Source organism: Lontra canadensis, unplaced genomic scaffold (genome assembly GCF_010015895.1).
Source record: "Lontra canadensis isolate GAN:19392208 unplaced genomic scaffold, GSC_riverotter_1.0 scaffold34, whole genome shotgun sequence".
NCBI lineage: Eukaryota > Metazoa > Chordata > Mammalia > Carnivora > Mustelidae > Lontra > Lontra canadensis.
The window spans coordinates 16,152,205-16,176,617 of NW_022631028.1; the positions used below are offsets into that span (position 1 = coordinate 16,152,205).

At 41.5% G+C, this 24,413-nt stretch overlaps 1 protein-coding gene across 3 annotated transcripts in view; it reads left to right on the top strand.

The window, feature by feature from the left end:
• The window catches only part of ITPR1 (inositol 1,4,5-trisphosphate receptor type 1), a 327,538-nt gene that overhangs the window by 178,107 nt on the left and 125,018 nt on the right, over positions 1 to 24,413 (top strand). For all 3 annotated transcript variants that reach the window (XM_032867448.1, XM_032867446.1, XM_032867447.1), the window contains 9 exons: positions 1,471 to 1,596; positions 3,742 to 3,942; positions 5,786 to 6,037; positions 7,258 to 7,383; positions 10,002 to 10,130; positions 14,472 to 14,592; positions 17,119 to 17,303; positions 21,013 to 21,161; positions 22,092 to 22,203. In XM_032867448.1, coding sequence (XP_032723339.1) covers positions 1,471 to 1,596; positions 3,742 to 3,942; positions 5,786 to 6,037; positions 7,258 to 7,383; positions 10,002 to 10,130; positions 14,472 to 14,592; positions 17,119 to 17,303; positions 21,013 to 21,161; positions 22,092 to 22,203 — 1,401 coding nt within the window. The remainder of the gene's footprint in view (positions 1 to 1,470; positions 1,597 to 3,741; positions 3,943 to 5,785; positions 6,038 to 7,257; positions 7,384 to 10,001; positions 10,131 to 14,471; positions 14,593 to 17,118; positions 17,304 to 21,012; positions 21,162 to 22,091; positions 22,204 to 24,413) is intronic.

Here is a 24,413-nt window from a genome sequence, read left to right on the forward strand (position 1 = left end):
CAGCTGCCAGCCAGCAGTGTCTGTCTCAAGGCCTCTGATTTCTTAGAGCTGGAAGGCATGCCACTTTCTCTGTTAATGAGAGACAAACGTTAATATCCAGTCTGTTGTATGGGACTCCTCTTAACCTTGCCCATTTTTGATTGTTAAAGCTGGTAGCTCAGATTCCTTCTGTAAATTGTTCTGCCCAGATGTGTCATGTTTTCTCCCAGGATTATTATCTAGATCAGGGGGAGCCAACTGCAGACATGAACCGAATCCAACCCACCACCTGTTTTTATATAGCATATTAGCTAAGAATGATTGTTCCATTTTTCAATAGTTACATTCTTAGTGGTACCTGCAAAATGTTCTCTCTTTTGCTTTTTGACCCACAAAACCCAAAGTATCTGTCTGACCCCTGGTCTAGACCAGAACCAGTAGCTAACGTTGATTGTGTGATAACTGTCTCAGCACTTGACATGGGTTTTGTCACTGAATCTTCACGACAACCATTCGAAGTGTGCATTTTTATTGCCTCCATTTCACAGAGGAGGAGACGGAGACCCTGAATGCTTAAGTACCTGGCTAGGGAGTGGTAGATCTGCATAAGCCCTAAGCAGTCAGGTTTTAGGGCCTGCCTTCCTAACTGTTAGGCTCCTGGCTGCTCGAAAAAGGTCATATAAGTGAGAAGACTTAGGGAGGTTACCGTTGACTGTACAAATAGGAGGGATGATTCCATTTCATTCTCCTTCATTTTTATTATATTAAAGGTTGGTTTGTTTAGAATTGGGTAGAATGGCAGTAGGGTGTAATCAGTTGTCTTATCATGGGGCATCTAATGCTTAAAAAACACCGAGTGTGGGTTTTTACTGTAGGAAATGAGAACCACTTAATCAGCTGTGTGAAATGCCTGGGGCAGGTATTATCCCCATTTTGCAGATGGGAAAACTAACTCTTGGGTTAAATGCTGAGGCTGAGGTGCAAGGACAGGATTATGGCAGGTGTATTTGCCCGAATTTATAATCTAAAGAGATTTCTACTCTAACATGTTCTCTCCTGCCAAGAGCTCTAATGCACACTTACGTTTGACAGATTAAACAGGGTGAGCCCGAGAGCTGGGGCGGTGTGGGCTCACCACCAGTGATGCAGTCGGCCGTTGCTGTGCTGTCACTCTGCTCTCAGGATTGGGGGTGCTTTCAGAAATTTGGGGCATTGCTAGAAATGGCTTCCACTCTGTGTTGTACTCTTCCCAAATAAATTCTTTTTGTATCTGCTTGTGGCTAGTGGAAAAGAACATAGGACAGTTGAATTAGTTACAGCCTTCTTTGCAGTGTCATCAATGCAGCACCCCCATATTTTCACACAACAGGCCTTCAGCGTGTCATAGAACTGGGTCTCCTGGTGGAAGGGTAGGTGCTATCACCTGCTGACCTTTTGTCCACAGCATAGCCCTATTTTCAACCTATTATTCATCTGCCTCCTTCCACACAGGCTGAAGATACCAAGATGCAGGAGATAATGAGGCTGGCTCACGAATTCCTACAGAACTTCTGTGCAGGCAACCAGCAGAATCAAGCCTTGCTACACAAACACATAAACCTGTTTCTCAACCCAGGGGTAAGACCTCAGGCATGTCTGGAAATCTGTGAGGGGAGGGCAGGAAGCAGTAAGAGGAACAGCTTGTTCTTTTGCTGTGGTGACTACAGGGACTTGTTATAATGTGACATTCATTCTAAGAGGAACATTTGGGCCAACTCTCAGGAGGACATAAACACTCCCCATCTTTTTAGGGGAGAAAGTAGGGAAAGGGAGGAGGAAGTGGTGGGACAAGGTAAGATATATTTTTTCCTAACATTCTTTATTACATCAAATTTTAGCCCTAGAGAGTTGCTGATTGTCAGTCTCTAGCCACATCCTCCTGAGGTCATGCATAAAGTTTTCTGTGTACATAATATACAAATACATAGTTTATTCATATAAAACATAACTGTCATATCTTTGTCAGATATGTTTTGAAAGTATGTTTTGTGCAGTTTTTTAAAGAAAAATGGTGACATACTCTATATTTTGCATTTTGCTTTTTTCACTTAATACTATGGCTGTTTTTGCAAGTCATAGCTGCATAAATTTTTCTCATTTTTGATGAGAAGTTGTGATGGCTACATGGTGTTCCATAGTATGGCTGTAACATTTTAAAAATCATTCTCATATTAGTGGACATTGAGGCAATGTCTAATTCTTGACTTGTAAATAATTCTACAAAGGATATCCTTGTAAATACACGCACACTCCCTCATTCATTAGTACTCCTAAAGCTTTGGAGGAGAGGACTGGAAGGCTGAGGGGTAATACTTCCTCTTTGTTATGTATGGGGAAAGAAAAGACAAAAGATAAAAAGTTTAGAGCCCCCTACCTCACACCAAACATAAAACTTAACTGCGTAAAAAATAGAAAATAAATCTTCTGGAAGATAACATGAAAATATCTTGATGACCTAATGGAAAGTGAAATTTTCTTACATAAGATACAAGCAGCATTAATTACAAAGGAAAATATCAGTAAACCAGACTTCTTTAAAAACTTCTATTCACCAAATGACATTATTAAGATCCTCCAGAGGCAAACCAGAGGTGGGGAGAGGACATTTGCATTACAGGTGTCCAATAAAGAACTCCTATCTAGAATATATAACCAACTCAAAAGAAGTCAATAAAGAAAAGGGCCACTCAATTTAAAATTATTTTTATTAGCATATAATGTATTATTTGCCTGGGATATGGGTCTGTGAATCATCAGGCTTAAACATTTCACCACACTCACCATAGCACATACCCTCCCCAATGTCCATTACCCAAAGGACGACCTATTTTTAAAAATAGGTTAAAAAAAAGTTTATAATGAAATCATCCATAGAAGAAATCCCGATAGCCAGTAAATGGGACAAAGTGATCATCAGAGAAGTGTAAATTAGCTAAGATTTGCACAACAAAGTATGACAAAAACCAGAGACCAACAACACTGTAACTCAACTTGGGTATGGAAAAGCTCTAGTGTAGAATGGAAATTGTTAACATCTTTTGAAAGCTGTTGGCAAGTACTGTCTCAAGCCAAAAGCTTGTACTTTGCAACCCAGCAATTCCACGCATGGATGGAAACCCAACAGAAATGCACGTGTATTAAAGCTTTAGCAGAAGACATGTTCAGGAATGCTCAGAGCAGCACTATTTGTACTAAGAGTAGTGTTACTACTTGCTACTGAAACCGGATCCACCCCCAAATGCCCATCAGCAATAGAACATAGAAGCACATGGTGGTTTATTCACGCCATGGAATTTACATAGCAGTGACCACGAACCAAATACTGATACACGCAACAGCATGTTGACAGCGTTGCAGTTGGACTGTTGAGTAAAAGAAACCAGACGGGAGGGAGTACATGAGGCTTGACAGTGGGCAAAACTAATCTGTAGTTGCAGAAAACAAAATGAGTTAAATCGGGGGGTGAGACCTTTTGTTTCTTGACGTGGGTGCTGGGGTTTCCCATGTAGTTCATTGAGCTGGAGACAAGTGATTCGTTTCCCTTTCCGTGTGTTTATTACAACTTACAAAAGAAGGCAGTACAGAAGTGAGAAAGGAGAAAGGTCTCTTTGTGGGTTTCAACGCTTCTCTCTGTGCGTATTGCTAGACTCTCTTTCTCACTTGACTCAGCTCTGTCCACCTTTTGACCATTTCCCTGTGCTCCTGCCCTCACTCTTATGCCAGATCCTGGAGGCAGTCACCATGCAGCACATCTTCATGAACAATTTCCAGCTCTGCAGTGAAATCAATGAGCGGGTTGTCCAGCATTTTGTTCATTGCATTGAGACCCACGGTCGAAACGTCCAGTACATAAAATTCTTGCAGACGATCGTCAAGGCAGAAGGGAAATTCATCAAAAAGTGCCAAGACATGGTCATGGCTGAGGTGAAAGCTGTTTGTTTCTATATACCTTCATCTAGAGTTTCTGGCAAATTTTTAAATTCTTGCTATCCATATGAACTGGCACCCTCTCCTGGAGCCACATAAATGGACAAAATGTAATTGTGGTGTGTATTTGTGAGCTTAAATTGTATGTAGAAGTGAGAGTCTGATCTGATTTTTTCATAGCAGCAAATCTATTTATTTTAAGGCATTTTGGCTCAGATTCTTCTGAGAGGAGAAAAAAATAGGAATATTGAACAAAAATTACAAAGAATAGAGATTAAATATAGATAGAAACAACTGAGCCAGAACAGCCTACATTCCTGTGGATTATATGACAGTTTCTTTAATTATTCACTTAACTAGCTAGAAAAATTGTTGCTTGCTGATTCACGGGAAGAAGCTGGTCAGTGGAATTGGGACTAAGTCCCACTGGGTTGTCTGTGGGCAGTCAGGGCCATATGGGATGCTGTCTGACCGGGAAGGCCCTTTGCCACACCTGTGTTCAAATAGACTCAGTTGAATCTTCCCACGTGTTGAAAAAAATGAAACATCAAGTAAATCCACTTAACACTTGGATTTATAATTCCCATTTAATAAGAAACAGGGTTCCAGTGGAAGGTAGTGTAGTGTGTTTAAAAGAATTGACTTGACCTGGGATATGAATGTAAGCTATACTACTTTATTGGCCAGTGACCTGATGACTTGCCAACCCTCAGCGTGCCTTCCTATAAAATGAAGGCACGGTGGTATTCAGCCAAGAAGCTGACATGCCAGCTCAGGGGAATGATGGTGACAATAGGAGCTAACATTAGTTGGAAGCCTGCCATACCCTAGTCATGGTTCTAAGCAATTTACATATAATCATTTATTTCATCTACAGGACGCAGCACCGTGAGTTAGGTATCAATTTTGTCCTCAGTTTTATGGGCAAAACTGAGGCACAGTGAGGTTAGATCCATGTGGAGTGTTGGTCATGGTATCTGGCAGAAGTGAGTTGTTATTATGCAGATATTATGGACTATATGTATTTTGACTTCTGTGCCAGCCCTTTTTGGATCTTCTGTATTTCCTGATATTGATTTACTCTTAAGCGGACTTATGAGAAGCCACACACACAGTCCTGGGGGCAAGTTATAAGTAGGAATGCCTTGGTTCTTTGAAGGAGTATTGAAAGGAAGACATACCTTAGTAAGAAGTGGCTAATTGATAATTGTGAAGAGAGGAGGCAGTATATGAAAGAGTTGTAAAAGGGATACGACTTCTCAAGCATAAAAAAGATGGAAACATTTTTAAGATTTTATTTATTTGAGAGAGAGAGAGATCACAGGTAGGCAAAGAGGCGGGCAGAGAGGGGGGGGGAAGCAGGCTCCCTGCTGAGCAGAGAGCCTGACGCAAGCCTCGACCCCAGGACCCTGAGATCATGACCCGAGCCAAAGGCAGAGGCTTTAACCCACTGAGCCACCCAGGTGCCCCGATGGAAACATTTTTGAAAAGAAAAGTCATAGCCTAAATATTAGGTTTGGAAATCCACATGCAAGCTTGCAATTTTCATTTCCACTGGGTACGTGAATGTGGTTCTGCAGACTTTCTCTTCCCCTCGTAGTTTTGTTTAAGGCCACTGTCACATACCTGTATCTGTTGATTAAAGTGCTGCTGCTGCAGATTTTTAGTTATTGATTAATAGAAGTGAATGAAATTTAGATGAGTTTAGTAATAAAGGTGAGACTGGTTTTGGAAAGCAAACGCTGACAAAGCAGCTCTCCTTCGCTGCAAGTAGATATTTTTTAATGGTGTCCCCACCTCCGCAAGCCTGTAATATAAACAAGCCCTGTTCTTTTTATAGCTGGTTAATTCGGGAGAAGATGTCCTCGTGTTCTACAACGACAGAGCCTCTTTCCAGACCCTGATCCAGATGATGAGGTCAGAGCGGGACCGGATGGACGAGAACAGCCCTCTCATGTATCACATCCACCTGGTGGAGCTCTTGGCCGTGTGCACTGAGGGCAAGAACGTCTACACGGAGATAAAGTGCAACTCCCTGCTCCCGCTGGATGACATCGTCCGCGTCGTGACCCACGAGGACTGCATCCCCGAGGTGAGTGAGCCTTTCTCATGCCTCTACATGGTGTGTGTGGAGCTGTGGCCGGCCCACACGAGACCTCACAGTGCTGAGACCTGCAGCTCATTTCATAGTGAGGTCTCAGTTGGTGGAAACAACATTTTCTCGAATGCTGATTTTGTACATAAAGCTCGTCGGTGAGGGGATGTTAGTCTTTCCTGCTGTCTCCTTGAGAATCGTGGGAATCTGCTGCTGTGCTTCTGTTCTTGGTAACTAATAACAGCCTGTTGAGCAGAGGATTCTTTGAATCCCCTTTGAATGAATGTCTGAAAAAATGAGATTGAATGGGTGTAGATATGGTTCATGGGCACAGAAGACCTGATTCTGTAAGTTTATTCTTTAAAATGAAAATTTGTATTATAACAATAATGACAATTATAAAATATTGAGGAACTACAGGTAAGCAGTATGAAAATCCACCACCGGTAATAAATAACTGTTCGATTTTGAAAATGATTCCTTCCAAACTATCCATTTTCTTGTTCATATATATTGGCTGGAAACAAAAATGACAGAAAAACAGTGGATTATCCAGAATATAGTTCAGCTTTATATGTTTAAAATATATACTCTTAATTTTTATCTTAAACTAAATATACATATATTTGTATGTAGTATATGTAGTACGTATCATATATATGCTAGTATGTTTTTAGATGATTTTTTTGAAAAGTTCAAATAGCAGAGACTATAAAGGATTAAATTATGAAAATTCTCCTAATCTGTTCCCTCCCACCCCACAGAAAATCATTTATTATGTTCTTATGCATCGTCTAGAATTCTGCATATAAACAAATGTAAATATATGTTCTTCATTCCCCCATGCCCTTTTTATTTTTTTTTTTAATACAAAAGGTGACATTCTGGATACACTATTCTTCTTTTTGTATCAGTTCATAAAGAGATTCCACATTCCTTTTTTATAGTTACATAAAAATTTTATTGCATGGATGTTCTGTAATTGCCCTGCATGGCTGTTTAACAGGCTTATGAGACTATAATGAGATGACAATAACTGGTGATTCTCATGAAGGAGTAAATGACAAGATTGCCTTTTTCTCACAGCCTTGTCCACTTAGACTTCTGGACTCTTATCTGATAGGTGAAAAGAGTGTTCTAACATAGTTTTGATTTGAGTTTCTCTTATTCCATGTATACCAAATCGGTTTTTCAGAGAAGGCTGTTTCTGTCTTCAGGTTAAAATTGCATACATTAACTTCCTTAATCACTGCTATGTGGATACGGAGGTGGAAATGAAGGAGATTTACACCAGCAATCACATGTGGAAATTGTTCGAGAATTTCCTCGTGGACATCTGTAGGGTAAGACTCTCTGGAACTGAGTAGCAGAGCGGAAGTGTGTGTGTACGAGTGTGTCTAGACATCCTTATGCAGGCATAAGGGAAATAGCCACATAATTTCAACTCATTAATGTGTGGCATAGGGAGGCAGATATGTTTCTTGGCCTCGCATATGTCTCATTCCTTTCTACCTTTTACTCCTAACAGAGAATACATTTTATGCATCATTTGTCAGGGAAGATGGATCATTTCTGCTTTTCACTTCATCCTTTATGGATTGATCTGTGAATAATAATCTGAGACATGGGGCGCCTGGGTGGCTCACTGGGTTAAGCCTCTGCCTTTGGCTCAGATTATGGTCTTAGGGTCCTGGTATCAAGCTCCACATTGGACTCTCTGCTCAGTGGGGAGCCTGCTTCCCCTTCTCTCTCTGCCTGCCTCTCTGCCTGCTTATGATCTCTCACTCTTTGTCAAATAAATAAATAAAATCTTTCTTTAAAAATCTGAGACATACTACAATCAGATTTAAAAGTTTTCTTTTCCTTGACACTATGTCTCCTTGAAGGACACCGTCCTAAGCTTGAGCATTTCTCTCCTTCCGTCTGGTGTTGAGGATCCTGCGAAGCACTTCCCTTTGGATCTGCTTTCCTGACCAGCCATTGAACTGGGCTTCATACTCTTGATTTGGTTTTGCTCCAAGCTTAACGTTAATCTTAAGGCTGAAAGACCTACTACCTGACAAGCCACACCATAGATACACTAGGAGTTTTGTGATGGTGGATTTAGGGGAGAGGTGGTGGGAACCAAGAGATAATAATTGTAAGATGAACCTTAATTTCGGACACGTGTTGAAAAGAAAAGTGCACTCTGGAGTCCTAGACTGTGATAATTTCTGCTTGAATGTACAGTTACCAGTGTAAGACAAGGAGCCTATAGGAACTTGTTTTCTTCCCAATTGAGGACTTTAATAGTACTCAGGTATTGGTATCACAGACATATATATATTTTTTAAATGTCAAGTTCCTCCTAGTCTTTTAATCCCATAAATCTGGGTTTTAGAGATTGGAAAGAAAGGCATGTTTTGTTTTATTTTTATTTTATTTTATTCTTTAAAATTTTTTTTTTCTTTTTTTTAAATAGACTCTATACCCAGTGTGGAGCCCAATGTGGGGCTTGAACTCATGACCCTGAGAGCAAGACCTGAGTGGAGTCAAGAGTCAGAGGCTTTACTGACTGAGCCACCCAGGGACCCCTGCTTTGTTTTTTGTTTTTTGTTTTTTTCTTTCTTTCTTTTTTTGAATCAGGCTGAGCAAAGTTTTCCATAAAGGACCAGATATTAAACACATTCAGCTTTGTGGGCCATCTGGTCTGTATCACAACTACTCAATTCTGCCTTGGTAGTTTGAAAGCAGCCATGACAATATGTATACATGTGGGCATGGCTGTGTTCCAATAAAACTTTATTTATAAAAGCAGCCATCAGCCCTTAACTTTGCTGACCTCTACATTACATTATTCAGAAATGTAAAATCAGTTGCTAATTTCATTTTCTGAATTTGTCTACAAACTGCTCAGCATTAAGCTTAGAACATGGTAGTTAGTTAATAAAACTTGATTCTTCTTTGCCCTTCATAAATTTTTATAAGTGATGTTAATGTCTCAAACTGTGTAAGTAATGAATTTGGTAATAAAACTTGATTTTTTTAAAAGATTATTTATTTATTTATTTGACAGACACAAGTAGGCAGAGAGGCAGGCAAAGAGAGAGGAGGAAGCAGGCTCCCTGCTGAGTAGAGAGCCCGATGTGGGGCTCGATCCCAGGACCCCGGGATCATGACCTGAGCCAAAGGCAGAGGCTTTAACCCACTGAGCCACCCAGGCGCCCCATAAAACTTGATTTTTAAGCATGTATTTTTTAAACCTTTCCCTCTAAATGTCTGATCTTATTTTAAGCAGCATAATTAAGTAGAATGTAAGTAAAATCTGAAATCTCTCCTTACCCCAAAACTTAGAGTCCATGACTCTGATTTACAGCCCACTACTTTCAACAGCATTGCATATCCTTAACTTTTTTAAAAATTGAAGTCTAGTTGACACACAATGTGACATTAGTTCCACTGTACAACATAGTGATGTGACAACTTTATATTAACATTTCTATTGAATGAAAGAGTGTTGTAGATTGGAGAGCATCACACACAATGGACCTCACCGATGTATTTGATTCTCTTGATTACATGGATAGGAAACCATAGCTGACGAGATGAATGGCTTAACCAGGGGACAATTTGCTTTTAGGGGACAGTATAGGTAACTGTAGTGACTATGCCTTAAGCTGCCTTTTAAAGGTTTTAGATTTGCCACACATGGCTAGGAATTGGGAAGCAATGGCCCTCTAGGTGCCATCCCAGTTTTAATGTTTTGTGTGTCTCTATGTGATGTCTGAGTGGATTAGCTTCTCTTCCTGCATGATTTACTGTTGTTATTACTGTAATTTCTAAGAGGGAAACATATCAACCTGCAGGCCTTTACCTTTCATTTGTTAAGGGGGTAATCAGCAGTGGTGGTCCCAGATTTCTTAATCCTACAACTGACCTGCAGGTTTTGGTGTCATGTCTGAAACGTCCAATTGCCTTGCAGGCCTGTAACAACACCAGTGACAGGAAACACGCAGACTCCATTTTGGAGAAGTATGTTACTGAAATTGTCATGAGTATCGTCACTACTTTCTTCAGTTCTCCCTTCTCGGACCAGAGCACGACGCTGCAGGTAAGAAAGGCAAAGGCAGGGCATTCACAGCTGAACTTTGGCAGTGGCTGTCCACCCGGATTTGGCAGTGAGCAGCTGTCCATGAGCCGTTCTGCAGACCTTTCAGACAAGATGCTTTTCCCGCTGTGGGGGGTCCCTTGACTATAGAAGCGCCTAAGGATGTTTTCCTAAACCAGATGATTCTATTGGTTGTTGATTTTTATCCCCTTAAGATGCCTTTTCTTCCCCCTTCATTCTTGTTGATTCCTCCCCTCTAATCTTAGAAGGAGAAGCAGCTTTCAGATAGGTGCTCCCCTGTTATTAACACTTCTTCAAAACACATTTGGAGATCTCGATTCTAACTCCCAAGTGTGTGCCCGGAGTTCACCCGACATGGTAAGGGGCTAGTGTGAGAAGTTGTGCAGCCAGCCAGGGTGCTGCTGCATGGCCAGCCCTGCGGGCGTATGCACGCCTTCACGCGTGGCACTCCTGGGACTGTGTACCATCATGGCCTTGTGTCAAGATTCCCGCCAGGTCCAAAGGTAGGAATCCATGGATCTGGGAGATGATGTCATTCTTTGACTTGGAAAAAAATCATCCTTCTCTTTATAACATAAGTCTGGATTAACCGCTGTGTGAGTCTTGCCGCAGGACAAAAGCTGATCTTGGTCTCCAGCAGTGAGAAGAGAAATACTAACCCTCCTTGTCATAGGAGGAGGTAGAGGCTGTCCTGGGGTTGATGGGTGGCCCAGGGTTGCTGGAGTATAGACATAATCCTAATGAAGGTAAATGCTCCAAGGGAAGGGTGATTCTTGGTCAGTGTAATATTCCCTGATGCATTAATTAGATACTGTTATAGTTTATTAATATGCAAAGAGTTCGTATGAGCCTAATACAGCCTATGAGGTAGATAAAACTATTCCCATTTTCAGCTGTGTAAACTGAGGCTCAGAAAGTTTAATTACCGTGCTCAGTCAGGGTCACGGCCATTAGGTGGCATAACCATGATTTTAGCCTGCTTCTTTCTGACGCAAAACTTGAATTATGGAATTTTTTTTATTGAGATACCTTTCCTTGGGACTACTGGCAACCTTCTGTTTAGTTAGAAATAGCTATAAAAGCTAGCAGTAAAACAGTGAAAGTATCCCAGAGTTAGAAGGTTGCCTTTCAAATGTCTGTACTTATTCGTGAGTAATTAGGGAGCGGAAACTGGTTGGATCCCAAGCACATGAGTTCCTAGAGACCAGAACATGCTCCTCACCAAGTACTATTACACAGAGAGCCAGCTAGGGAAGATGCTTTGGTTACTAAGATTAGACTTGCTTCTTTTGTAATTTCAAGTGACAATCACCACAGCAATGCCCATTCTCCTATAGATTGTGAAACAGTATTGCAAAACCAAAATGTCAAAGTAAATCAGTCACAGTAATTGGAAAACCATTAAACGGGAACTTGCGTTTTGGTTTTCTATCTTGGTCACTCCTGTCTCCTCATACTGCCTTACTCTGAAGCCAATTTTTGGACCACCTAATAAGCCAGACTTGTCAGAGAGATGAATCTTCAATATAAATGTTATAAGTTCCTAGCAAGACCTGGGTAGTCTATATATACTTAGAATACAAAGTCCAAAGTGGTTTTAGCTTTTTGTTTTTTAAGGGGTAGCTTATGAATTTCTAGAACATTTATTTTCAAGGAATATTATTTTTGGATCTCTCATAGTCTGTTTTATTTTGTTTATATGCTGAGAAGCATATGCCTCATTTCCCCAGCTAGATTTTTACTTCCTTCCTGGCTTCGATCCTTGTTTATTTTTTGTTGTTGTTTGTTTGTTTCCTTCTTTTCATTCAGCCCAAACATAAGAGGAAGGGAATTGGTGAATTTGGGTTTGGCTCTGTTGCATTTATGTTGCCCGTGGAATGTCTAGGGAGCAGCTGGAACTATGGGATCCAGAGAGGAAGAATAGAATTTTGAAGGCTTTAGAGCAGGATAAAGCTGGTTTCAAATCCTCGCTCTGTCCCTTACTGGCTCTGTGGACTTGCCTTGGCCACCGAACTTCCGAACCTCTTCTCTTGCATTTGAAGCAGAAATGTAGTATCCGCCATACAGGTTATTGTGAGCACTAGAAATAATGTTTTATGAAACATCTAGCATGATGCCTGGTGTGTAGGAGAGGCTTAGTGAACAGGAACTTGTGCTTTTCCCTGCTAGACTGTCAGCTACGGTAAGAAGGACGTAGTTATGTCTTAGGTACACAGTTGTCTGTGATACTGCTCTGTCCCTGTGCCTCGCTTTGTGCTCGGAACCTAGTAGTTGCTGACTCATTGAATAAGTAAATGAATCGGTGAGACTCAGGAGAATGGAGTGGTAGAATCCAAATTTATACATTGGCTCCTTGAAGTTGTGGCCCAGAAAATGAAGTGGTTTACTAGAGGGGACTGGGCACAGCACAAATAACTATAGACAAGATACTCAAGAAGCCAGAGGAAGGTCTTCACTCTATCCCGCACATAGGATGGGATTCAAGGAACAAGCAGGGCTTCAGGATCTAAGAAAAGGGAGGATTTTATGTAGAAGGTGTTGGGCAGTTCTTTAGTCCAAGAGGTCAAGTGAGGTGATGCCCCCAGATTGCCTAATGGAAGCTACTCTAGCCAATTTATTCATTTTTTGTTTTTCCAGAGGTCAGATGGGAACAGAGCCTAATAAATACTGGTTCCATTGAATTAATTTAGTCAAAGAAACTTTTTGAATTTTGAATTCAGAGATACTCTTTGAATTTGGGTGTTGGGTTCTCATCCCAACTCTAGCACATAGGAGCCAGTGGGGTGGATGATAATTCCACTGTTGACTTCTCTGGGTCTTGGTGAGGGTTCAGTGAGAGGCAAAAAGCCCTTAGCCCTTGGCATGTGGCACAGAAAGTCTTCCTGAAGAAAGCAGTGAGATCCCGGTTTGCGGGTGACCTTGGTGGAAAGAGCACAAGTTGTTGGCGTCAGAGAGCCCTGACGTCGACTCACTGCTCTGCCACCACTTGTCCGTTCTTTGGTGTACTTTCTTTTAAGCTTTCTGGGCCTCCATTTTGTATGTATAGCATTAAGGCAGTTTGTTTGCCACAGGATTGTTAGTTGAGTCCCCAAATGTGGCACCTAATAAGTGTAAGTTACCTGAACATTGTTTATAGAAGAGGTTCTGAATTTTTATTGGCCTATTGTACTTTCTTCTAATAGAGTTTCTTCCCCCTTACCCCAGCACTTTCTATTGTTTTTCTTCTTTCTCAGAAACCTATCTAGAGTTTTTTAATGCTTTTTTTCTTTGCTATATTAACTCTCACTGTGTTTTGGAGGGACTATGTAAGTCCTCTTCCCCCAGACTGAAAACCCATGGAGTAGCTCACTGTACACAGTGAAGTTTGCCTTGCAGGTCAAAGCTACCATGACCCGGGTAGCTTTGGGTGGAGACCATAATTATAACTTTGAAATGCATTCAGAAAGCACTGTCAAACTGAGGAAGTAAATGTTGGAGTTCTATTACTTTAATAAAAAGAGTACATATTTGTACCGTCCTAGGAATAGATTCTACCATATCGTTAACTCATCTGTAGTAAATGAATACTTCGAATGAGTAACCATCAGAACTGTCTTCTGTTCATATCACTGCAGATACTGCTACAAATAAGTAAACATTCTTGGTGAAATCCACTCATCAGTTTGTTTTTTCTGGTTAAAAGTAGAGGTTCTGCTTATAGGAAATAACGTCTGGAAGGAACTTTGGGTTAATCTGCCTCAGTCCACTTATTTTATATATTAGGTGAAGTTAAAGCTCAGAGACATGAGGGGCACCTGGATGGCTCAGTTGGGTTAAGCCTCTCCCTTTGGCTGAGGTCATGATCTCAGGGTTCTGGGATCCAGCCCCTCATCAGGCTCTCTGCTCAGCAGGGAGCCTGCTTCCTTTCCCCCCCCCCCCCCCCCCCCCCCCCGCCGCCTACTTGTGGACTGTCTCTCTGTCAAATCAATAAATAAAATCTAAAAAAAAAAAAAAAGCTCAGCGACATGAGGTAATTTGCCTGAAGTCATACTGCCAGTTGGTAACCGGACAATAATACCAGTTTTCATATTGATTCCATGGTTTGTTCTTCTGGTCACTCAGTTGGCATCAAGTTTATAGATGCCCTTAAAATGCTTCTGATTTTTTCCTCCTTAGGCTAGGCAACTTCTAGAATCCTGCTGATTACCGGTCACCCCCTTCTCACTCTTGCAAAGGGTCCATTACTGTTAACTCACCATTCAATGCAATGTCTGTTTCTGATGGGCATATCAGTGATCTGCAGAAAAGTCATACTGCCCGTCTCTCGGCCTCTCTTCCTTGCAGACTCGCCAGCCGGTCTTTGTGCAACTGCTGCAAGGTGTGTTCAGGGTTTACCACTGCAACTGGTTAATGCCGAGCCAAAAAGCCTCCGTGGAGAGCTGTATCCGGGTGCTCTCTGATGTAGGTAAGATATCGTGCAGTTTGGATTGAACGTGATGAAAATGAACTGCCTGCCGGTGCTGGAGATAGCCATTTCTCGAGTGCTTGTTCTAGCTTTTCTGAAGTTCTGCATGCAGGATGTTGCAGAGGCAGAACTGGAATGGAAGTCTTCTTGATTGCTAACCCTTGCTTTCATCTACCAAGCCAGCATCTCCCAAAGTTAAGAGCCAGTAAGTCCCAAAGAAAGATAGCCTTTGAGAAAGTAAGAGTGCATGGTTCAATGTGAGGCAACTCTTGGCAAGTCCCAGGGCACACAGGCTAATTGAAGGCTCTGGAAATTCTCTCATGCAAGAAATGAATTTGTTTACTCCAATAAGTGTATTTGACCATATGGAAACTTTCTTCCTATGAAGTACACGTCCAAGCCCAGGGACCATCCTTTCTCAGAAATGGTGTGCTGATCCCTTTTGACTCAATGATAAATGGTGCTCCATTCCCTCTTCCCCACCCCTTACTTGTCACCTCTCTGGCAGCTTTGAAAGGAAGTCTTAAAAATTACTGCTCCCTTCACCCGGACTTAATCAGGCTCTATTTCTTGGCGCTGTTCCCCTTCATAAATGTTAAGCAAGGAGTTCCCCTGCCTGCCTAAATTTAAGAAGAGTTCTCTCCCTGTAGTAGCTATTTCCATCCCTTGAGAGCAGCGGCAGAAACAGGTGAGGTTCTTGGCACTGTTGAGTAGTTGCCCAGCAAATACAGATGCTGTCTATTAGGGTGACTTCCCTCATTTCAGTCCTCCCATCCTGATTTCCTTGACTCTCACATGGTAGGTGTTGGTGTCTTTTTATTATCTATGCAGCTCTATTTCATAATAAGAGATGAGGCTTTTGAAAGTGTGTACATTATAGGGTCATGACGTGATACCCCAGAGCCAAGGCTCTGAGACAGTATCCCCAGAACTTGCTACTCTGCCCTCAGAGGGTTATGCGTCATGAAGTTGTTGAGTAAAATCTGGGCAGGTTGCCCAGCTGACCAGCTCAATGCTCATTAGGGAGATGAAATGTTTTAATTGGCTTGAAACTGATGAGAAAAGACAGAGGGAGGGGATGTCTTTTAAGTGGCAGGGCATGAAAACAGCATAGCCCCCCAGGAATTCAGACATGTGCCTCTTGGGGAATGCCTCCTCCTGACTAAAATCACACCAAAGTTCACTATTTTTCATGGTTTATCTTCAGAAAGGGGTATCTGGTGCACATTATTTCTAGCTGAGTGTACGCTGTGCATCCTGGGTTGTTGTTTTTTTTGTTGTTGTTGTTTATTTTTTTGTATTATTCTTATCTTTTTCCCCAGATTTCTTACTTGCTTTATTAAACTGTTAAAATTCGTTGGCTGGCTGATGGTTCCTTAACCCACACTGGGTTTTTTGGCTTTTGTTTTTGTTTTTAATTGGATTTAAACAATTGCTTCTCAGATTGCTTCTTCCAGGGTGCTAGCTTTGATTTTATAGTTAGATACAGGTAATATGGCACCTCTTCTTTGCTTCTGGTCTTAGGAACCATTAAAGATAGGCGGTTGTTGTCTTGCTTTTTGGAGGTTGTTGGATTTTCCATATGGAAAAAAAGGATTGTTGGTCTTAGTTATTTTCCTTTTTTAATTACGCTTTTTATTTTGGATGAATTTCAGACATATAGGAAGGTTGCCAGGGGAACACACAGAGTTCCCATATGCCCCTCACCCAGTTTCCCCTGCTGTCAACATCTTGCAACACCAGAATATTTTTGTCAAAACTACAAAACTGATATTGGCCCATTGCTATGAAATAAATTCCAGACTTGGCACCACTTTTTCCATCAATGTCCTTCATCTGTTCCAGGATTCTGTCTAGGGTCCCACGTTGTCTTTAGTTGTGATGCCTCTCTAGGCCCCTCTGGGCTGCAAAAGTACCTCGGACTTTCCTCATTTTTTATGACGGTAACAGTCTTGAAGAGTGCTGGTCAGGTGTCCTGTAGAATATCCTTGCTGTGGGTTTGATTGTTCCTTTCCTCATGATTAGACTGGAGTTTAAGAGGGGAAGACACGAGCCTAAATGGGAAGAATAGCTTATGTTATTGTAAATATCACTGTTTGTATTATGTTTGGCTAAAATTGGCATTTTGTAGATTGTTGTGTAGAATACCACCGATAGAGGATTTTTGGAAAAATAGCCAAATCAGTTCCCTGTCTTCATAATTCTTTACATATATGAACACAAGGGAGACCTTAGGATGCCAATCATTGAGGAAACCCATTGAAGTTTAACTTTGACTTGCCCAAAGTTTGACCTTAGAACATGTTAATCCTCAGAGCTACTGCCCCCAAGAATTCACATTGAAAATTGCTGACCTAGGGATGGTCAAATTCATTTGAGCTCCTTAGCGTTCACACTCATTGCCATGCAAGTGACATGTTATGGCTCAGAAAAATCTGCCTGAAGGATGATGGGGGGGTTAAGTCTGTCTTTGGGGCATCTCTTCCCCGAGTTGGGAGTCTCACAAGTCATCTTTCTTCCCCGTAGCTAAGAGCCGGGCCATCGCTATTCCTGTAGACCTGGACAGCCAAGTCAACAACCTCTTTCTGAAGTCCCACAACATCGTACAGAAAACTGCCATGAACTGGCGGCTGACTGCCCGCAATGCGGCTCGCAGAGACTCTGTTCTGGCGGCTTCTAGAGACTACCGGAATATCATTGAGAGATTGCAGGTAATGCCTGACCCAGAGAGGAGTGAACCTGAACCAGGCCTAAGGTGGTTCCCACACAGCAGTGCTTCCATGAGCCAAAGAAAAACCAAGATGGGCCATAGAGGATGTTGGCATGTGAGTGGATAGTCAAGCACCGTAATAGACGTAGGACCGAGAATGCAAAGCTACTTGGGAAGAGGAAAGCTCCTCACAAAGTCATGGTCTGTAAAGATTCATAGATTTACAGATTTCTTTATGTAGAATGGGGACTCTGCTCTTACCAGGAAGGAATATTTAAGTATTACAAAGGGTTACTTAGAATAAGGGCATGAGGGCTCCATGTTTTTTATTTTTTAAATCACCCTGGATATTTAGCCTCTTGATTTAGCAGGTAAACTAGTGTAATAATGCCGAGAAAAGAGTTTTCTATCAGACCGAGCCAACTGAAAATAAAAATGTTCCTAAATTCTACCTGGATTGTACTTTTTTTCTTAGCACCTAGGAAGAGATCTGTCCCTTTATTAAGGAAAGAGTAGTGAGTATTAGGTGTATGTGAAACACTTAAACATACATCTTAACGTGAGCACCTTCCTTTAGCAAGCTCTTTAAGGGATTCTCTTACAGGAAGTACATGGGCCATTGTTGGAGATTCTCGGATACTTCAGATGGGCCTGCTGCAGTGGTTAAGGGCATGATCTCAGGCCAGCGCCTGCGGTCAGGTCCTGATGCCATTGCTTAGAAATGCTGTATCCTCGGAAAGGTTACTTTATGCTCTGTGCTTTGGTTTTCTCATCTGTGAAGTAGGATAATAGTAACACCTACCTCAAGGGGTGGATGTAAGGATTACAAGGCTGGTAACCTGTTCCCATTATCTGAACACATTTACCTGCTTACCAAATCACAACAGCCATTATTTCCTTCTTTTCTGCTGTTCTAGAGGTTGGCTAGGCTCGCTAAGGTGTTTCTTGCTCAGGGTCTTGAGTGCAGTTGCAGTGAGATGGCAGCTGCGGTTGGACTCATCTTGGAATCTTGCACATGTTTGGCCATTGATGTTGGGACCCCCCCAGCTGGAGTTGTGAGCTGAAGCATCTCCATGCAGTTTCCCCATGTGGTCGGTGCTTGCTTGCAGCATGGTGGTTGGGTCCCAAGATCAGCATCTCTCAGAGAGAGAGACAACGAAAGCTGTAATGACTTTAGGGCACACATAGCATCATCACTTTTGTCAAATTCTCTTGGTTAAGACACTCACATGTGTCCACTGAGGTTCAAGGGAAGGGGACATAGACCACCATATGATGGGAAGAATGAATGTCTGTGATGCAGTGTAAGAAGAACGTGCAAGAGAAGATATATTGCAGTGGCCATTTTTGGAAAATACAGTTCATGTAAAAGGCATAGGATAGAGCCTGGTGTGTAGTGAGCACTTGATAAATGACAGCTGCTATTATGATTATTACTGTTACTGTCGTTGCTGTTAGGACTGTAACAATGAATCTCTCTGAGGTTATATAACCTGCCTACAGATGCATTTATTAGCTCTACTCATGGTGGGCACTAGGAATGCAGTGGTGAACAAAACCACAAATGAGTAGTGCTATGGAGAGCTGCTGAGGAACCTCATCTTGTCCAGAGCTGGGATGGTGATCCAAGGCTTTGCTGAGGAGTGATGTTTGAACCAAGATCAGAGGAATATAGGACTTACTTAAAGAAAGGAGTAGAAGGGAGGGTAACGTATATGAAAAGAACTTTTTATGGGACAGAATGTGATGCATTTGAAGACCAAAGGAAGGTTAGTGTGGCTGGAAGCCCATGGAGCTGGGGAAGTAGGAAGGTGTTCTTAGGTCAGGGAAAGAATTCTACCCTTCCTCTGACAGAGCCAGTCTTAAAGGTAATTTAGTTCAAATAGAGTGCTTCCTGACTCTACTATATTTTTAAAGTGAAGGGACATTATAGACTCATAATTGTTTGAATGCACATTATTTTTTACTGTTCAGACTAAATAAATTATCTGCAGCCAAACACATCAGTTTCTTGTGCTCTTCTCGGATTTATTATGCATATTCTTGAGGAATAAAATAAAATATGTAAGCCTAGCTAATGCTTACTATGAAGACCTGAGTAATGGCTGAAAGGATCCTCATTATGCCATGATTTATTGTCTGAGTCCCTGTAGTATAAGATTGCCTAGGACAGCAGAAGTTATCATAATATAAGAACATTCACTTGCAGCCTGACTGCTTATAGAATTAATCTCCATTGAGACATCCCCTCACTTAACACCAGCATCTTTCCCTACCCATTGCTTCACCATCCTTGTTTGTTGGTCTCTCCTCGATGGCTGAATGCTAAACATTTGACAATACAATGCAAATCAATTGCAGTGTAAAGTTCAAACCTTGCAAAAGATGCAGGATTTTATGAATATGATTTTGAAGAACTGCTTCAACCCCCTGCAAATGCTATAGACAAAGGTTTGCCAGAGTTAGGACTGATAACTACTGAAGAAGAGAACTTTGGGTGCTTTCAAAGAAGAAACAGATTTTTTTTTTTAAATGACCCTCTTTTTGACTGTGCTGTGAATGTCAGTATGAATTAAGGGATACTGTAGTGTACTCTTGCTAGAAAAATTGCCTTTCCCCCTAAAATAATTTGATCAATGCATGCATTCTTTATGCATCCTAAATATTATTGAATGATTGTAAATTTTGTTCAGTATAAAATAAATAATATTCACATTCTTTAGTTTTAGTTTTGGGGTAACAGTTAAATCAATTCTTTATTGACCATTCCCTATGAAATTTGGGTCTCCAGTTACGTTGAATGACTTAAAGGTCATTTAAGTGACCTTTCCCTTGCAAATCTCCTTGGTTTACTAGGCCTTCCTCTATTATCTACCATGCTGTGTTCAGCTCCCATTTTAGTCAGCAAGGCTTCTAGTTAGGTTCTGAGTCACCAAGCCATCCAGCAGACTTTAGCATCTTTTGAAGATAATTTCTCATCTGTTTTCTGCCATTTGCCTTTATATGGTGTTTGTTGTGTTGGTTTTGCTGCTCTTTCAACTTCTCTCTGTTTTCCTCTCCTACAGCTATGTGTTTTGCATTTGAAGACCATCATGCTATCAGGGTACATGTATTTAGCATGTTGATACAGCATGTTCATTCATTTGTGTGCTCATTTTGGTATGACTTTTTATTATCTAATAATTCATGCTCATTGGAAGTAATTTGACTGTACTCCCAAGTACCCATTTATGGAAGAAAATTGGAATCACCTGCAATCCCACCACCCAGAGAAAACCAGTAGTGATGTTTTGCTGATATTTGGTATATATCCTTAGGTACTGATGTTGTTTCTAAAAAATCGGATCATATACTCCATGCTATTGTTTAACCATTTTTTTGCATCCATATTGTAGTCATTTTTCCATGTTGTCGAGTGTACTTTTTGCATCGTATTTTAAAATATGTGGAATGACCCCTTGAGTGGCATAAGGATCATCACAATAGAAGGGCTGGGAGGTTTGTTTTTACCTTGTTTTCCACATCAGGGGCTATGGCTTCAGATACCCCTGAGGCAATGTTTAATAATTTGCGATAAATATCAGATAGCACTAACGGCGCTCTAACCTAGCCTAGGTTGTGGTCATTTTTGAGGTGAGAAATGAATGTTCTTACTCTCCTGTAGTCAGCCTCGGTCTGAGCTGCTCACCAAAGCTATACTTCCATTCCAGGACATTGTCTCGGCCCTGGAGGACCGTCTAAGGCCCCTGGTCCAGGCAGAGTTATCTGTCCTCGTGGATGTGCTCCACAGACCTGAGCTGCTTTTCCCAGAGAACACAGATGCCAGGAGAAAGTGCGAAAGTGGTGGCTTCATTTGCAAGTAAGCAGCCTCTCGCTCTGGGGTGGTCGACTGCGGAACCCTGCTGACCAAAGTACCTGTTCATTAAGAAGCAGATGCTGGCCTGGTTTTTGACTTTGATGAATACAAGGTCGTGCATTAGAGTCCAGTTCTGACCTTTCTAAAGTCTGTGGGTTCGGTTGTATTTCCTGACACTTGTTTCACGTGAGAATTTCTCCAATCATCTTCTGTACCACAAGCACCAGCAGGGTGTCCACCGTGGGCTGGAAGGGTCATGACCCTTCTGCCCTCAAAAAGCTCAGACGTACCAGATCCCACAGTCTTTTCCCAACATCTTTGTAATTTCTTAGTTTATGCCTTGAGGCATTATCTCTAAGAAACAACCGGTTCCATCAGTGGAAATCTCCGTTTGATTTTTATCCTAAGGTGGGTTGGTTAACTTGAGAGTGGACTCTGCCTCAGAGCCCCTCCAAGGACCCTGAGTCCCTCAAAGAACAAGACTATGGGGTAATGAACAGTGTTTGTTCACCTTAACGATCATCTTCGTGACTTTTTTGTTGTTGTTGCTGTTTTTTAATACCAGTGGCATATTTTAACCATGTTATCAGCACCCCTTGGTGCGTAAAAAGCCACACTCTATAAACTAACAGGTTTGAGTGGACCTCTGTCCTATTTCTCTTCCCCCTATCGTCTCCCCCTCTTATGTGGTAGACTCCTGCCCAGGGTGCCCTTTTGCTGTTACTGACCAGCGGGTGTCACTGTTGAGACACTTTAGAGACACTAACTGGCAGTTCTCACAACAGTGAATGCCCCAAGCATGTCGAGTCTGTGAGCCTTTGATAAATATTTGTTCATTAACTGACTACTTAAAATAAGTTGCTTGCGAAGTGATTGTTTGTTTAATTCCAAGATCATTTCAGGGACCTAATGCATGGTTTCCCCTCCATTCAGGTTAATAAAGCATACTAAACAGTTGCTAGAGGAGAATGAGGAAAAACTCTGCATTAAGGTCCTACAGACCCTCCGAGAAATGATGACCAAAGATAGAGGCTATGGAGAAAAGGTACTGCATTTTATGCTCTTGTCAAGACAAGGTCTTGCTATTCAATTGAAGTGGGATCATGGGTTAGAAATCCGCTGTAGTTCAGGCATATTGACTGAGGGGACTTGTTACTTTTTAAAGCTAATTATCCTGTCATAAAAGGTAGCTAAATCATACGTCTTCTCTTCTAAAAATCACATATACTTAGATGTCTTATAGGCTGCTTGCCACGTAACCTAATGTTAGAGAAAGAGTAATAAGGGATTTTGTTTCCATTCCCGGCATGAGTGCAAACGCCTCTTGTGTATCAAGGCACGCATTCCTGACTGGTGGGTTCCAGCTATGCATACCTGTGGGCCTGCTTGCTTCTTTCTGGTGAGATGTTGCACAGTGCTTCCAGTGTACTGAAAAACTCCCTCCGGTTCTAACTGGAATTAGGGCAGGCAAACATATTACCCTTTCTAGCTCAGACTGGGACACGGGCAGTCCCTGGGACGTGCTAATTTCCTGGCATAGGCAGTGAGCAAGGATGTGCAGAGACCACTCCCCACACTTTTGATTTTGGTCCAAGTGGGATAAAAACAATCACATTGCCCCTCCTTTCTGCCCCTTCCCCACCTTAAAAAATTTGGGGGTCCTGAATTTAAAATTCCACCAGTTTTCATTTGAAGGTAGTGTGTTCACTAATGGGCTCCTAGCCACTTTAGTAGCATTTTCTGAGCAGGTAAATGCACTGATATCATTGATTTGTCAAAATACCCAGTAACTCATTGATTATTCTCTGCGAAGAAGCCTTGATAATTAAATCACAGTCTTCTTTGTCAAAGTGGGTGGCGGCAACCAGGTCATTTCAAGCGTAGGAATCTGTAGGGATCTTGATTTCTGACCTAAGCAATATCTTATGCAAATATTAGAATAATTTCACATGTGAAAATCTTTGGATAAGAAAAGTAAAACAGCAAAGTACACAAGGCCTTTTGTAGTATACATTCCTTCCTGTCCCCAAATCACACGGCTTTGAAATGTCACTGAGAATTTTAAAAATACATAAATTAAAAGGTGAATGAATGTGTACTAATTAGGGAATAAGTATCTATAACTCCTTAGGAACTTTGAGGCTATAACCTACAAGAAAAGAGTTTATAAATATAAATGATAGAGGTCAAGACCCCTTGTACAAATGAGAAAGGATGAGATGTCCTGTTCATACAAGCACCTATAAAGATACCTGTGTAGATCTTGCACGGAAACACAAAAAAGAATAGGCAAAGGCTAGTAGCAGAGAGTACCAGACAAACAAGCAGCGTTTATTTCACAAGATCTTTATTTTTCTTAAAGTGACCTTTAAGAAATATTTTTAACATACAATTCTAGTTATAGAAATTCACTCTTCATAATAAGATAAAATCCACCAAAAGGGCCATAACCAGCTATGAATGTATTTGTAGGTTTGGGGGCATAAAACCTGATTTTAAAAGGTAGAGACCAGTTTTCTCTTCTTTAGTAGATCTGTTCATTTCTATGACTGAGATTTTTACAGTAAACGTGGTGTCTACTCCCACGAATGTTACAAGTTGTGATTATACTTCCATTTCTCTCAAGTTTTTTTGTTTGTTTCTGTTTTTGATATCATGGAAAGTAGAAAAAAGCTGGGAGTCGGGTCTTTTGCTTGGCATCCAAGTACATCAGGGTCTTTGGGCCACGTGGGAGATATACTTCTCCCCACCAGCTTTCCCTGCCTGTTTGCTAACTGGGAGAATATCACAGACCGTGGGAGATACTGGATCTGAGATGTTGTAAAATTGTCTGTTATAAAGATCATGAAAAACAATAGAGCCTACAGCTTTAAGAGGGCAGGAGGTGGAGGTCACTATGAAAGAGTAAATTGTCACAGTTTAGAAGAGGTTCTCAGGCCCTGGCTCACATTTTTTTCTTCAGCTGGTGAAGGAAGTAGCCACACCCAAGCAGAGACAGGCTTAAAGGAAAGATGGCATGTCTTTCCAGTCTGGCTGGGGCTGTCATCCCCCTTCACGAAAGTGAAAATACCATAGGCAAATGTGGGAAAAGGTCATGCAACCAAGGAAGACATTCCAGAAACCCATGTTAGTCAACAGCTTCAATACCTATAGGACATACTTAGAATGCTTCTGGCCCTATGCTTTGTGGGAAAATGCTACTTAACTATTCACATTAATCAAATGTAAAAGAGTTGGTGTGGGAGAGGGAGGTTG